This window comes from Bos indicus, chromosome 11 (assembly GCF_029378745.1).
Source record: "Bos indicus isolate NIAB-ARS_2022 breed Sahiwal x Tharparkar chromosome 11, NIAB-ARS_B.indTharparkar_mat_pri_1.0, whole genome shotgun sequence".
Classification (NCBI taxonomy): domain Eukaryota; kingdom Metazoa; phylum Chordata; class Mammalia; order Artiodactyla; family Bovidae; genus Bos; species Bos indicus.
In genome coordinates, this window is record NC_091770.1 from 106,090,072 (window position 1) to 106,103,216 (window position 13,145).

General features: G+C 65.8%; 1 protein-coding gene across 6 annotated transcripts in view; it reads right to left on the reverse strand.

Moving 5' to 3' along the window:
- Nucleotides 1–13,145, reverse strand: part of EXD3 (exonuclease 3'-5' domain containing 3) — a 77,564-nt gene that overhangs the window by 46,913 nt on the left and 17,506 nt on the right. For 4 of the 6 annotated variants that reach the window (XM_070799764.1, XM_070799762.1, XM_070799763.1 and 1 more), the window contains exons 4-6: nt 8,748–8,812; nt 4,031–4,204; nt 3,543–3,710 (exon numbers count right to left, since the gene is read on the reverse strand). In XM_070799764.1, the coding sequence (XP_070655865.1) occupies nt 3,543–3,710; nt 4,031–4,204; nt 8,748–8,812 (407 nt within the window). The remainder of the gene's footprint in view (nt 1–3,542; nt 3,711–4,030; nt 4,205–8,747; nt 8,813–13,145) is intronic. The other 2 variants (XM_070799765.1, XM_070799766.1) reach the window with 1 other exon arrangement.

Consider the following 13,145-nt stretch of genomic DNA (forward strand, 5'->3'; position numbering starts at 1 on the left):
GCTGGGTACCCCACGTTCAGACCCCAGGCCGTTAGAGCCCGGCCACCAGCGTCCCGGCTTCCAGGCTCCCGCAGGGCCAGCATCTGAACCGGGGCTCAGTCAGGCCAGGCGGCGGTTGGAGAAGGGCCGTGGGTGGGAGGACTGGGGCCTGGGAGCCTCCCGCGCTCCAGGCCAGGCCCCAGGCAGTGGCCCGGGAGAGGACAGCAGAGGCAGCAAAGGGAGCCCCTGACTCCTCACCACTCTCCCGGGCGGCTGGCCTCCATCACCCGAGGGTCCGGCTCCTCAGCAGGCTACCCCCCATCCAAGAACTCCTCTGAGCCCCAGAGCCGGCCTCAGACTGGAGGGGCAGCCTGGGGTGGTGGCCGGGGTCTTGGTCCGGTGGGGGCAAGGGCAGGCCAGGCACTGCCCCTCAGAGCAGCGGGAGGGCAACCTGCAGAGCCCGCCCACCCCAGGCCCTTCTCTGTCGGCCGCACCCCCTTTCCCTCCCTCTTTTCTCTCCTGCCACCCTTCTCCCCTCCCTCCCCCTCCCAGGAGACAGGAAGGCCCAGGGGCCCACTGGGCCGACCTGGCCTGGGTGGTTCACACACTGGCCTGCAGTCAGGGCCCTGGTACAAGGTGCCCACCGGCAGGGCAGAGTGTGGGGGCCATGGAGCGGGGCAGGCAGTGCTCAGAGTCTGGTGGCACCCACCCAGGTGTGTGGTCAGGCCTGCCTGTGAGGGGTGCACACCCCTGGGCACAGGATGATGCCCCCAGAGGGTCTGGGTGCCCTTCTCTTCTGCCTGCTTCCTCCACGGCAGCCAGCCCCTGACCAGGCCCGCCAGAGCTCTCTGTGCACCCAGGCTGCCCTCTTTCGGCCAGGCGGCCTGCGTGGACATGAGGGTGTGGCTGGAGCACAGGGGCTGGAAGGCCATGGACTCCCCCAGGGACTGGCTGAGAAGGGTCCTCTCTGCCCCCCCCGCCCTGGGGGGGGGTCTGTGGCCTGGAGGCTGTGGGGGGCACAGGACGAAGAGGGGGCCGTGTGGCCTTATACAGACACGGGAGAGTGCCCTGATGGCACTGCCCAGCCACCATGGTCACTGGGGGAGGGCTGGCAGCAGAACCATCTCCTCCAGGAAGCCCCACCTTGGTTCTGTTGGCCCAGGCTGCTCATGGCTCACCTGTCACACAGGCCCTGAGGGTGGGGGATCGCCTGCTGACCCAGGGGCCTGGGACTTGCCCCAGACCAGGCTGGGCAGCCACAGTGGGAGGAGGATAGGGGACGAGACCAGGGCTGGGCCACCCGGCACCTTGCTGGCATCGCTGACCTCTGCCCAGGAAGCCAAGAGCTGGCTGCTGAGAAGAGGGCTGCCCTGGGCGGGGTCAGGGTGGGGCAGTGGGAACCAGCTCAGGCCCCAGAGCTGCAGCTTTGCTGAAAAGTAACTAAGACCAGAGGGGCTGGGGCAGTGACAGCGGGAAGGGCAGGCATGCCGGACCCTGATGGGCCAGCAGGGGCCGGGGGAGGTGCCCAGACCCGGGTCCCAGACCCCAGGACCGACCTGCCTCCCACCTCCACTGCTTGCCATGGGCTTTCCGCCAAGGGACCTTTTCTTTTTTCTTTCTTTTCTTTTTTTTAAAGCAAAGCTATCTTTTTACCTTGATAAGCTGTTTAAAAAACGTAAATAAAATAACTCAGCAGACAAAAGAGGGCATTCACGCGGCCAGAGCCCGCCGCCGCCCTCGACATGAAATATCGCAGCACATGAAGCCGTGAGTCCCCGCTAATCCGAGCGGACAGGCCTGAAGGCGGCCCCTCGGCGGCGCGGCGCGGGCACTGGAGCGTGCACCGCCTGCCGGGCCGGCCCGCTCGGGACAATGGCCTTTCTCCGCACGAGGGGCCTGCGCCGGACAAGAGCGCTCTTTGTGTGCCAGCCCTGCCTCGGAGCGCGAGGGAGGCGCATTCAGCCGCCCAGACGCTCTTTGAAAGGCCGGAGTGTAACAGGAGACGCGACACACCAGCCTGCCTCTTCCCCCGCGGCCCGGCCGCCAGGCCGGCCCCGCACCGCCGCGTTGTGCCCGCGCGTCCTCCGCCCGCCGCGCGCCTCCATTCCAAGGAGCCTCCCCGTCGGGGATGGGGGCGCGGGGTGGGCCTGGGACCGCCTGGGCGCCGGCAGCACCGTCCCCCGGTGTGTGGGGTCGTCTCTGGGCCCCACGAGGCAGCGGCGGAGGCGAGCCCTGGGCGGGCTCTGGACTCCTGGACGCTGGACTCATCTCCCGGGGAGACGGCCCCTCTGAGCCGGCGCCCGCACCTCAGGTGCAGCAGCCGCTTGGATCTCAGCCAGGCGCCCGGCCCCCCGCCCCGCGCCGCTCATCCCGCCGCCGCCCCGCCCACCAACCCCGCGGAGAGTCACCGCCAGAGCACCCGCGGGGCCCCGGGACACCGAGAGCACACCTCAGGGCTCCCTCTTCATCTCGGAACCTTCTGGGTTAAGTGAGAACCAGCTCTGCTCACAGAGGAATCAGCAAAAGCACCGAGCTTCCAAAAGCCGCCCCCTAGTCCTCCCAGAGGCCTCTGCTACTAAGCCCCCAACCCCCCATCCCCGCCCACAGCCAGCCCTACCTCCTACAGGGGAGCAAAACACCCGCCCTCAGTCCCCCAGCCACGTGCATCACACACACTGGGAGCTCCTGACCCGATGGACACGGCTGAGAGTCTGGGCCCACACTGGCATGACACCCCACACCCGATCCTCTGAAAAGGACACGTGTTGTGCCAGGGCTGGTCGCCGGCGGGGTTGGGGGGTTGGGGCTGGCAGGATGGTAACAGCGGGGATCTGGCAGGGCCCGAGGGAGTCTGTCCCTCACAGGGTCCCCACCACTCCCCCGACCCAGTCCAGAGTGGCCCAGCAAACAGGCACGGGTGGACCCCACCCAGAGTGCAGGCCCCCAGCTCCAAGGCAGACACCCTATAGACACCTGCACACCGAGGCCCAGAAGCAAAGTGGCCAGTCCTCCAGCCCATCGTGGCCGCGGCCGTGGCTGTAGGGAGGGCCTGTCCTCAAGCAGAGAGGCCTCAGCTCCTGCCCGCGGGCTCCCTGCCTCCAGGCTGTGCCAACAGGGGCCGGGTGAGCAGGAGTAAGTCTGGGCAGGGGCAGGAGGAGAGAGCAGGCCCAGGGTCTGGCCTGGGCCCTGGGGTGGCCTGGGTGGGCAGAGGCTGTGGTGAGCTTCTCCCATCCCCGCCCCCTGCCCCTGCCCATACCTGGGAAGGAAGGACCCTGGCAGGTACTGTAGACCAGGCAGGATGTGGGGGGCTGTGCCCAGACCTCTCAGATGGTCAGTGTGAGGGGCGCCCAGTACCCTCACGCCAGGCATGAACCTGGGCTGATCCCGGGGTGGCTGGTCCCTCGCACCCCAGACCTGCAGCCCCTACACAGCCCCCATGGTGGAGGGGACACTTTCAGAGTAGGCGTCTCGCACCCAGCCTGGCTCTCACCCCGCCCGCTGACCCACGTGGAGGCCCGGCCCGTGGAAGAGAGGCCCAGAGCCACAGGGAAGGGCTCGCTCACCTCTTTGAACTTGCCCTCCTGGTGCAGCCGGTGAATGTGAGCCAGCACGGGGCTCCGGTCTGCGTCCTGCAGCTGGAAGATGCTGACCAGTGGCTCCACAAGGCTGGGGGGGCCCTCGGTGAGCAGCCGGACCGCACGGGCCTGCAGCGGCTTCAGTGCTCGGCCGCCCTGGAAGCCCCAGACCCAACCTCAGTGGAGGCGGCAGCTGTGGCTGGGGTCTTGAGGCCTGGGTGGGCCTGGTGCGGGGCAGCCAGTGCCTGCAGCCTCAGGCTGGTGGGTGGACGTTGCGGGTGGGCAGGGGCACAGACAAGGGAGTCGAGGCTGCCTGGCACATGCCTGTCAGAGGCCCAGAGCCCCATCCACCATTGGTGACCCCCGGTGGGCTGCCGGAGCAGGGTCAGGTGGGTGTGGGGCCCCGTGTGGAGGGCTGGACGGGGTGAGAAGGGGTGCGACTTGGGAACAGGCCATGGGCCGAGGGTGGGGCTCACCTGGGCGGGCCCCGGGTGTGGCTGTGCCTGTAGCCAGCGCTCCAGCTCGCGGGCCACCCAGGCCTCCAGCGAGGGGTCCCGTCCCCCACAGCCCCGACTGGCATCCAGCATGTCCAGGAGAGTGGTGAGCGGGTTGTCCAGGGCAGCGAACCATTTCCAGGCTTCCTCCCGGAGCTGTGGAGACGCAAGGCCCCACTGTGGTGAGTCCTCACCGCCAGCCCTCCCACCAGAACGGAGCTGCCCCGCCTTCCCTGCCAGCTGCCCCGGGACTGGGCACAGGGGCCGGCCAGGCGGATGGTCCCGCAAAGGCCAGGCTTGATCCCCGGGCCAGAAGCTGGGTGGCAGCCCTCTGCACCCTGACTGCCCGCGTGGCATGCATGGGATGTGGCAGTGGGCCCAACAAACGACAGGAAACAGAAAAAAGGAAGAAAAACCCAAACTGAAAAGTGCCTTTTGTTTGCTTTTCTAGAGACACATGAGAGCTGAGCGACCGGAACAAGAGCAGGTGTGTCTCCACCACCACGTCCAGGGGACAGCGAGCGTCACGGTGTCCTTCATGTGACCAGCGGGGCCCAGGGCACGGCCAGCCCCTCACCTCCAGCCCCACAGAGGCTGTGCAGGCAGCCATGGGCCAGGGCAGGGGCTAGAGGAAGAGAATCCCCGCTCAAGGCCCCAAAGAAGAAAGGCTTTTCCCAGGAGGCCCCTGTCCTGGGACCGGGGTGTCATGGCGCTGAGTGCGGAGCGTTGCCAGGGGGAGGGCTGCCTCGAGGACCCTGTGAGCCCGCGGAGCCCCCCTCCCGGACACGGGCAGAGCACAGGGCCAGCTCTTCCCTCTGAGGTGTCCGGTCTCCCCTGGACGGACTCTCCCGTGCCGACTCACAGAGGCCTGGGAAGGGCACGGGAGGTGGCGTGTCCTCCGGAGGTCAGGCCCTGCTCCCTGGCCGGCCCGGGGCTCTGCCCTCGACAGCTGGGGTCAGCTCGCTCACCCTCCCCCAAAAAGCCCTGCAGAGCAGCGGCTTCCAGGGCCCCCGTCCTGCTGCTACTAGACATGGGGCCTCGACCTAAAGCACTCAGAGAAGGGGTCTGGGAAGAGACACTGCTTCACACCCGAAGCGGAAACGGCCGGGCACCTTCCCCAAGACCACTAAGGAGCGGGCAGTCCCCCCCAAACTTCCCCGAGACCCCTGAGGAGTGGGCAGTCCCCCCACCTTCCCTGAGACCCTGGAGGAGCAGGCAGTCCCCCCGCACCTTCTCCGAGACCCCTGAGGAGCGGGCAGACCCCCACACCTTCCCCAAGACCCCTGAGGACCGGGCAGACCCCCACACCTTCCCTGAGACCCCTAAGGAGCGGGCAGTCCCCCCCCACCTTCTCCAAGACCCCCAAGGAGTGGGCAGTCCCCCCCACCTTCCCTGAGACCATCATGGACATGGCTGTCACCCGGCCAGGTGCCGAGACAGGATCTGCGCCCTGGGGGTCTGCAGGCCCAGCTGAGCCCTGGGGGGGTCTGCAGGTCCGGCTCCCGCGGTGCAATCATGAACGCCCGGATCTGCTCTGGTGTGGCCCAGAGAGCACAGACCTCCCTGAAGCCCCTTGAGCTCCCCAGGGCCCTGCTGACAAAGGACCGCATCTCAGTTCCCCCACCACGTGACTGAGCAGCGGAGACATGGTCATCAGCGAGGCCAGGGGCCCCACTGCCCTCTGACAGTCTCACCTGGGCCCCGCTGCCCTCTGACGCTCTCACCTGGGCCCCTTTGCTCTCTGACGCTCTGACCTGGGAAAGCGTTCTTTCAGCCCAAGGCCCCTGGCATCACCCGCTTCCTGTCTGTGTGAGCCTTTCCCTCACAAACACCTCTGCTGTGCTCAGCCCGGGGCTCAGGGCCCACCGTCGGGTGGCAGGTCTCAGCAGGGACATGGCCGTGGCCCCCAGGCGGGCTCCCAGGATGCTCCTGGAGCGACATCCACTCACGTCTTTGTGACTTTAAACCACTGTTCTCTGGCCACTCAGCAGGGCTCTCGAGAACGAAACACGGACTCTCCCTCGAGCATCAAGTGAATGCTCTGTCTGTAAAGACCCCAGGAAGGGACAGGTCTGCGGGGCACCAGGCACAGTGAGCACAGGGGAGACCCCAGCCTGCCTTGGGTACCGACACACAGGGCAGGGGCCCCCAGGGTGTTTGCGCCTGTGCTCAGGGGGTCCGACTTGGGGACGCCCCTGGGCCTGGCCCTCGGCCACCAGAAAGGAGAGCTGCACTGAGGTGAGCTCCCGTGAAAACCGCTGGACTCACGAGGAGCACCCACGGGGCGAGACGACCACCGCGGGGCGATCAAAGCTCCAAGAGCAAAGGACGACAAGCTACCAGCTTGGGAATGAAGACAGAAAACAAACACGTCTGAAACTATGAGAGAGAAGAGCAATCAGCCCTAAGTGAAGGATAAGACACAGTGGCCCTAACCTGAGGCTGCGGCCCTCGGGGGATCGCACACACCGGGCCCGGCGTCCCCAGCCACGTGGCCCCGTGGCCCGGGCTCACAAATGGCCCCTCGCCCTGCTCCCGGGCGTGCTGGGCGCAGCGTCCACGCCGACGGCCCTTCAGGCCCGGCGCTGAGGCTCCCGCTGACCCCTCCCTCCCTCCCTCCCGCCTTCTGGCCCCCCTCCCCTTCCTGACCCCCACCCAGCTGGGACCTGGGCACAGCCCCTCCTTCCTACCCACATTCAGGAGTGAAGGCACGGCCCCCGACTGCAGTGGGCTTGGGCCAGAGCCCAGAGAGCCTGTTAGCACAGTCGGGTTCCTCCCCGTGGGGCTGGGGTGCGCCCAGGAGTGAGTGTTCCCCGTAGTCTCCAGGGTGCAGGCCTGGCCCCATGTGGGGAGCGCCGCCCTCCCCTGCCTGTCCCCACCCCGGTTCCCCCCTGGGGGGCTCTTAGGCCCCCCGCCTGGGCCCCTCCCGCCCTTTGCCTGTTCCTCTAGCACCGGCCGATCCCCTCTGAAAGGCTAGACCACAGACCCTGCTGGGTCCCAGTTCTTTCCCCACAGGGCAAAGCTCCCAGGAGTCCTGCAGGGTCAGCCCTGCGACCCCCTCGCATCCTGAGGCCCCTGCCCTGGGCTGCGCTGGCCTCCAGGGCCCCCTGCTCGTCTGAACCCCCTGGGGCTCAGCGTCCCCCACTCCCTCCCAGCCCAGCCCAGGCATCCGTCCCATCCCTCGAGGCCCTGCAGGGACCCCACCCCCGCCTTGCTGCTGGGCCTCAGGCCTCACACATGTCTCACAACACTGGGCAGTGTGCGCTGGCCGTGAGCAGGGGCCCAGGACGTGCGTGCTCTCCTGGTGGGACACCAGTCATGAACAGGGGACTCGGAGCAGTTACACAGACGACCACAGAACAAGCCCGGCCCCCACAGAAGCCAGAGCACAGACCAGGTGCCTTCCCAGCCAGGAACGCGGGCTGACGGATATCAACACACGGCCCCGCGTCTCTCTGGAAATGAAGAACACGCTGGTCAAGGAGACACAGTGAAAATCAGACAGCAGGAAGGATGACGGAAGCCCAGACATCAAACGAAGACAACAGGCTCAGGCGGAGGTGGGGAGGGAGAGGCGGCATGGGCGACAGTCGCCTGGGCCCACCGCTTGAGGTCAGTCCTGGAGAGGGGCGGCGGCAGGGGCCGTGCCACCCTCGGGGTCGCAGAACCGGAGGGGCCTGGGCCCAAGCCGTGCTGACGCACAGGAAGCGGGCACTCCCCTGGGAAACAGGTCTGGAAGTGGAAACTCTGCCGGAGTCGCCCCAGGGAGACCTGGGTTTCACCGCACGTTCCCAGCCCCTGGCCCAGTCCAGGCGGAGCCCTTCAGCGCCCGGCCTCAGGGAACAGACAGGCGGCTCCCCCAAGCTGCTTCAGCTCCACCCACAGGAAACGCAATCTCCCCCCACAACAGGCAGGCCCGTCTAGGCAGGAAGGCCTCACAGCCCCGCGGCCCAGCTTCCTGAGTCGCCCTCAAAGCCACAGGCACGGAACCGGGAAATCAAGAAACTTCTGGCTTTTGCAGAAGCACTGTATTTCTCCAGCTAACAACCGGAGCCGGCTGTTCACAGGCCTGTGCGGGTCGGGGGAGGCGGCAGGCAGATACCTGCCCGAGGCCACGCAGCTTGGCCCACAGGGGCTTGTCCAGACAGAAGGCTGCCCTGTGCCCTGGGAAGCCCCGTGAACCTCTCAGGCTCACAGACAGGCCTCCCCTGAAGGCCCGTGGCCTTCCTGGAGCTCACCAGCCCTGGGGTCATGGGGGCGGGGGCGGTGGGGGTAGGGAGGCCAGGCTGGCCCGAGAGGATGGGCACCCCCCAGCCACACGTGGCTCCCGCGCTCCCAGGGACCAGGGCAGCCTCACTCCTCCGGGCCTCGAGGGAGCTCGGTGCAGGGAGGAGCGGCCGAGAGCCAGTACGGGCGCCACCTGGGCTGAGGCAGAGCTGCCGTCCTGCAGGGCCTCCATGGGACCCGTGTGCGGGGCCCAGAGCCGCGGAAGGCCCTGGCTGCCTGCCGGCCAGACCACACACACGGCTGTCCTCTGAGCCTTCGGGCAGAGGAGGCAAAGCGCGAGGCCCGCCAGGTGCCCCCTGCTACCTGCAGGCTGGTGGTGGGTACTGCCTTCTCCTGCTCCGTGCGTCCAACAGGCCTTGTCTCCCGGCCCCAACCCCATGCGACCCCCAGAACATTCGATGAAGCAGCTCACCTGTCGCAGCTCCCGAGTAGACCACAGCGTCTGCAGGGTCTGCGGGAACAGGCGCGGGTCCTGGCCTGGGGGGACAGGGAAGGGCTGTGGAGAGGCTGCGTGTGGCGGGGAGCATGGCCCTGCGGCCTCTCCCTAGGGCTGGCCTGCTCCCCAGGCAGGGGGGCTTCCCACAGTGCCCGCTGGGGGGCTTCCAGCTCAGCTCAGGGAGCCCGGACTCGCGTTCCCACTGCAGTGGGCCCCTGGTCTGTGTGAGCAGGGAGGCTTGCGGTACTGACCCGGCTGGGGGGCGACCCCCATCCATGGCCCACTGTCTGGCCTCTGACCCCTGCTGAGGCCCAACGCAGTCCCGGCCTCTGCCTCCCCATCTTCCCTCTGCCCTGTCCTGCCCCTGGCGAGTCCCACCCAGGCCCAAGCCCCAAAGCCTCTCCACCCCCTGCTGCAGAGCGGGGCGTGGGGTCCCAGAGTGGGCGCCTGCTCAGCCCAGTGCGGCCCGGGGCGGCGGGGGTCCAGGTCACTCTCAAGCTGGAAGAGTCAGTGCCCTCAGGCCAGGTCCCAGGTTAGGGCCAAGAAGGGCCGGCTGTCCGGGAAAGGTCACTGCTGCCTACTCTGGGCTTGGGAAAGGAAGCCGCTTCTGAGGCCAGGGCCTGGGGACCAGCTCTGAGCTGCCCGTGGCCACCAGCGCCCCCTGGCTGCCTGCCTGCTGGGCCTCTCCCTCACCCTCTGCCCTGCCAGCAGGGCTCCTGCTCCCCATGCCCTCCCCCTCACCGCAGCCCCCCAGCCTCCACAGCACCTACCCGCCAACCCACCCCACCTCCACCCCCCTGCCCCAGCCTGAGCCTGCGGCCCCAGCGCATCTTGCGTTGCAAGTTCTGCTGCACAGGTGTGGGGCTGTCACCTGGCCAGCCCCCCAAGAAGCTGCAGACCTGGTTCTTTCCCATCAGGGGCCATCGCCCAGAGCCCAGGGAGGGTGGACATGAGACCCGCCAACGGGGACGGTGCTCCTGGGGTGCCCCCGCCCCAGTCCAGGTGGGAGGACCATCTGGCCCTTAGCCAGGATCTCGGGGTCGGACTCCAGACCGTCGGTCCACACCTGGGGAAGCAGGAGCCCAGGTGGCCGCACCTGCGAGGCCACTCGAGAGTCAAGGGGCAAAGGGCAGCAGCTGCTCTTCAGGGAGCTGGACGGACGGATGGAAAGACAGGAGACCCAAGCCACAGGCCCCGAGGACGCAGCCTCGCAAAGAAAACGGGGGCCGTGGGGAACCCCAGAGGCCACAGGAGGGTCTGTCCCAGAAGGCAAGGCCGGCTGATCACGGAAGGCGCGTCTGCCCTGCTCACTCTGCAGTACAGGAAGAAAGCCACCCGACCCTCTCCCCGGACGCACAGTGTCCCGTGTAACTGCGATAACTTGTGAGGACTAGTTCTAGTTACAATTGAAGATACAACCCAGCAAACTAGGAAGAGAAGGAACGTCCTCATGCAGATTAAAGGTGTCTATAAAAACCCTCAGCAGACAGAGGCCTCAGTGATGAAAACGTCCCCCTGAAACGGAAACACTAGGAGGAGCCCGCTGTCCGCTTGACACGGTGTGGGGTGATGCCAGTGCAGACAGACAGAAGGAAAGTGTAAGGCCAGGAACTCAGAGGAAAATTAAACATCGGCACTCGGATAAATACACTCTGCTCCCTTCAGACAATGGACTGTCTGAAGCAGGAAGGGATGAGCTATCAAGCTGTGAGAAGACACGGAGGAAACTTGCATACAAGCTACTGAGAGACGCCTCTATACACAGGATGATCCTAACTCTATGAGGTGCTCCACCTGATGGGGGGACTGTGTGTGAGGGGGGACTGTGTGTGGACTGTGTGTGACGGGGGACTGTGTGTGACGGGGGTGGATAGTGTCTGACGAGGGGACTGTGTGTGATGGGGGACTGTGTGTGATGGGGGGACTGTCTGATGGGGGGACTGTGTCTGATGGGGGACTGTGTGTGATGGGGGGACTGTGTGTGATGGGGGGACTGTCTAACGGGGGGACTGTTTCTGATGGGGAGGACTGTGTCTGACGGGGGTACTGTGTCTGACGGGGGTACTGTGTGTGATGGGGGGACTGTGTGTGATGGGGAGGACTGTGTCTGATGGGGGTACTGTGTGTGATGGGGGGACTGTGTGTGATGGGGAGGACTGTGTCTGATGGGGGTATTGTGTCTGACGGGGGTACTGTGTGTGACGGGGGACTGTGTGTGACGGGGGGACTGTGTGTGATGGGGGGACTGTGTGTGATGGGGGGACTGTCTGACGGGGGGACTGTTTCTGATGGGGAGGACTGTGTCTGATGGGGGTACTGTGTCTGACGGGGGTACTGTGTGTGATGGGGGGACTGTGTGTGATGGGGAGGACTGTGTCTGATGGGGGTACTGTGTGTGATGGGGGGACTGTGTGTGATGGGGGTATTGTGTCTGACGGGGGTACTGTGTGTGACGGGGGACTGTGTGTGACGGGGGGACTGTGTGTGATGGGGGGACTGTGTGTGATGGGGGGACTGTCTGACGGGGGGACTGTTTCTGATGGGGAGGACTGTGTCTGATGGGGGTACTGTGTCTGACGGGGGTACTGTGTGTGATGGGGGGACTGTGTGTGATGGGGAGGACTGTGTCTGATGGGGGTACTGTGTGTGATCGGGGGACTGTGTGTGATGGGGGGACTGTGTGTGATGGGGGACTGTGTGTGATGGGGGCCTGTTTCTGATGGGAATGTTTCTGATGGGGAGGACTGTGTCTGACGGGGGGACTGTGTCTGACGGGGGGACTGTGCGTGACGGGGGGACTGTGTGTGACGGGGGGACTGTGTGTGATGGGGGGACTGTGTGTGATGGGGAGGACTGTGTCTGATGGGGGTACTGTGTGTGATGGGGAGGACTGTGTCTGATGGGGGTACTGTGTGTGATGGGGGGACTGTCTAACGGGGGGACTGTTTCTGATGGGGAGGACTGTGTCTGACGGGGGTACTGTGTCTGACGGGGGTACTGTGTGTGATGGAGGGACTGTGTGTGATGGGGAGGACTGTGTCTGACGGGGGTACTGTGTCTGACGGGGGTACTGTGTGTGACAGGGGTACTGTGTGTGACGGGGGGACTGTGTGTGATGGGGGGACTGTCTGACGGGGGGACTGTTTCTGATGGGGGGACTGTGTCTGACGGGGGTACTGTGTCTGACGGGGGTACTGTGTGTGACGGGGTTACTGTGTGTGACGGGGGGACTGTGTGTGATGAGGGGACTGTCTGACGGGGCGACTGTTTCTGATGGGGGGACTGTGTCTGACGGGGGGACTGTGTCTTACCCCTTTTTCCAGTAGGGTGGGCTTTAAGGCCCAAAGACTTCACATAATGGGGGCCTCTGGGAAAAGCGTGGTGTTCGTGTTGAGGACGCCTGGGCAGCAGGGCAGCCCTTTTTTTAGGTTTAGTGTTTAGGCACCTGCTGTCGCCCCCTTGGAGAGTCTGTTGGAGCAGGATGTATACCTCAGAGGACCCTAAGGAGATGCCCGGGGCCCTGGGTGTGTGGGCACAGAGGCTGGACCAGAGCTCCGTCCACATCACCTGCCGAAGGCGCTGCACTTTTGCTCACATGTTGGAGGCTCCCCCTCCCATAGTGTGCCCACTCAGGGACCCAGCCCAGCATGGAGACAGCCCCTCAGGATGCTCAGGGTAGCAGGAAGGGGACCACTCTCCAACTGGACACAGGGTCTTGGCCTGGGAGGAGCCCCTGCTTTTCCAGCCTCGGTCTCCTCTCCGTGTCACCATCTGTCTTTCTGGGGGGGGACTTCATATCAGACTTCACATGGCCCTGCGTCTGCCCCAACCACATCACCAAACACAGCAGACGCGCAGAAAGCAAGCCCTGCTGAGCCCGCAGACACTGCCCGAGAGGAGTTCGGGGTTTCTGGAGGAGAATCCAGGGCTGAGAGCCTGGGGTCTCTTGGGGCTGGGGGCCACGTGGGGGCCAGTGTGGGTGCTCCTGCTCTTCAGACACCTGTCGGTCCCCCTGCTTCTGCCTTCTCCGCCGGACGGATGAGATGCCTTGTGTCCATATTTGGTGTGGGGCACAGTGAAGGCTCCAGAGAAATCCACCTGCCCCTGCGCACCCAGCTCCACCCACACGTGGGCTCCGTCCTCCTCCCAGAAGTTTATGTCCAGTCACGGCTGACCTTCAGTGTTAGTCATCAGGCAAGCGGCCAGCAGGCAGGCCTCCATGGGACGACGGGCTCACGTTTCCCAGGCAACGGGAGGTGAGCCCACGGCCCCCAGGGCAGGAGGCCATGGCAGCAGCCAGTGGCCTGCCCCCGCCCATACCCGAGGCCACTCTCCGTGCCCCAGGCCCGCACCACCCCAATGCCTCCCACCTGG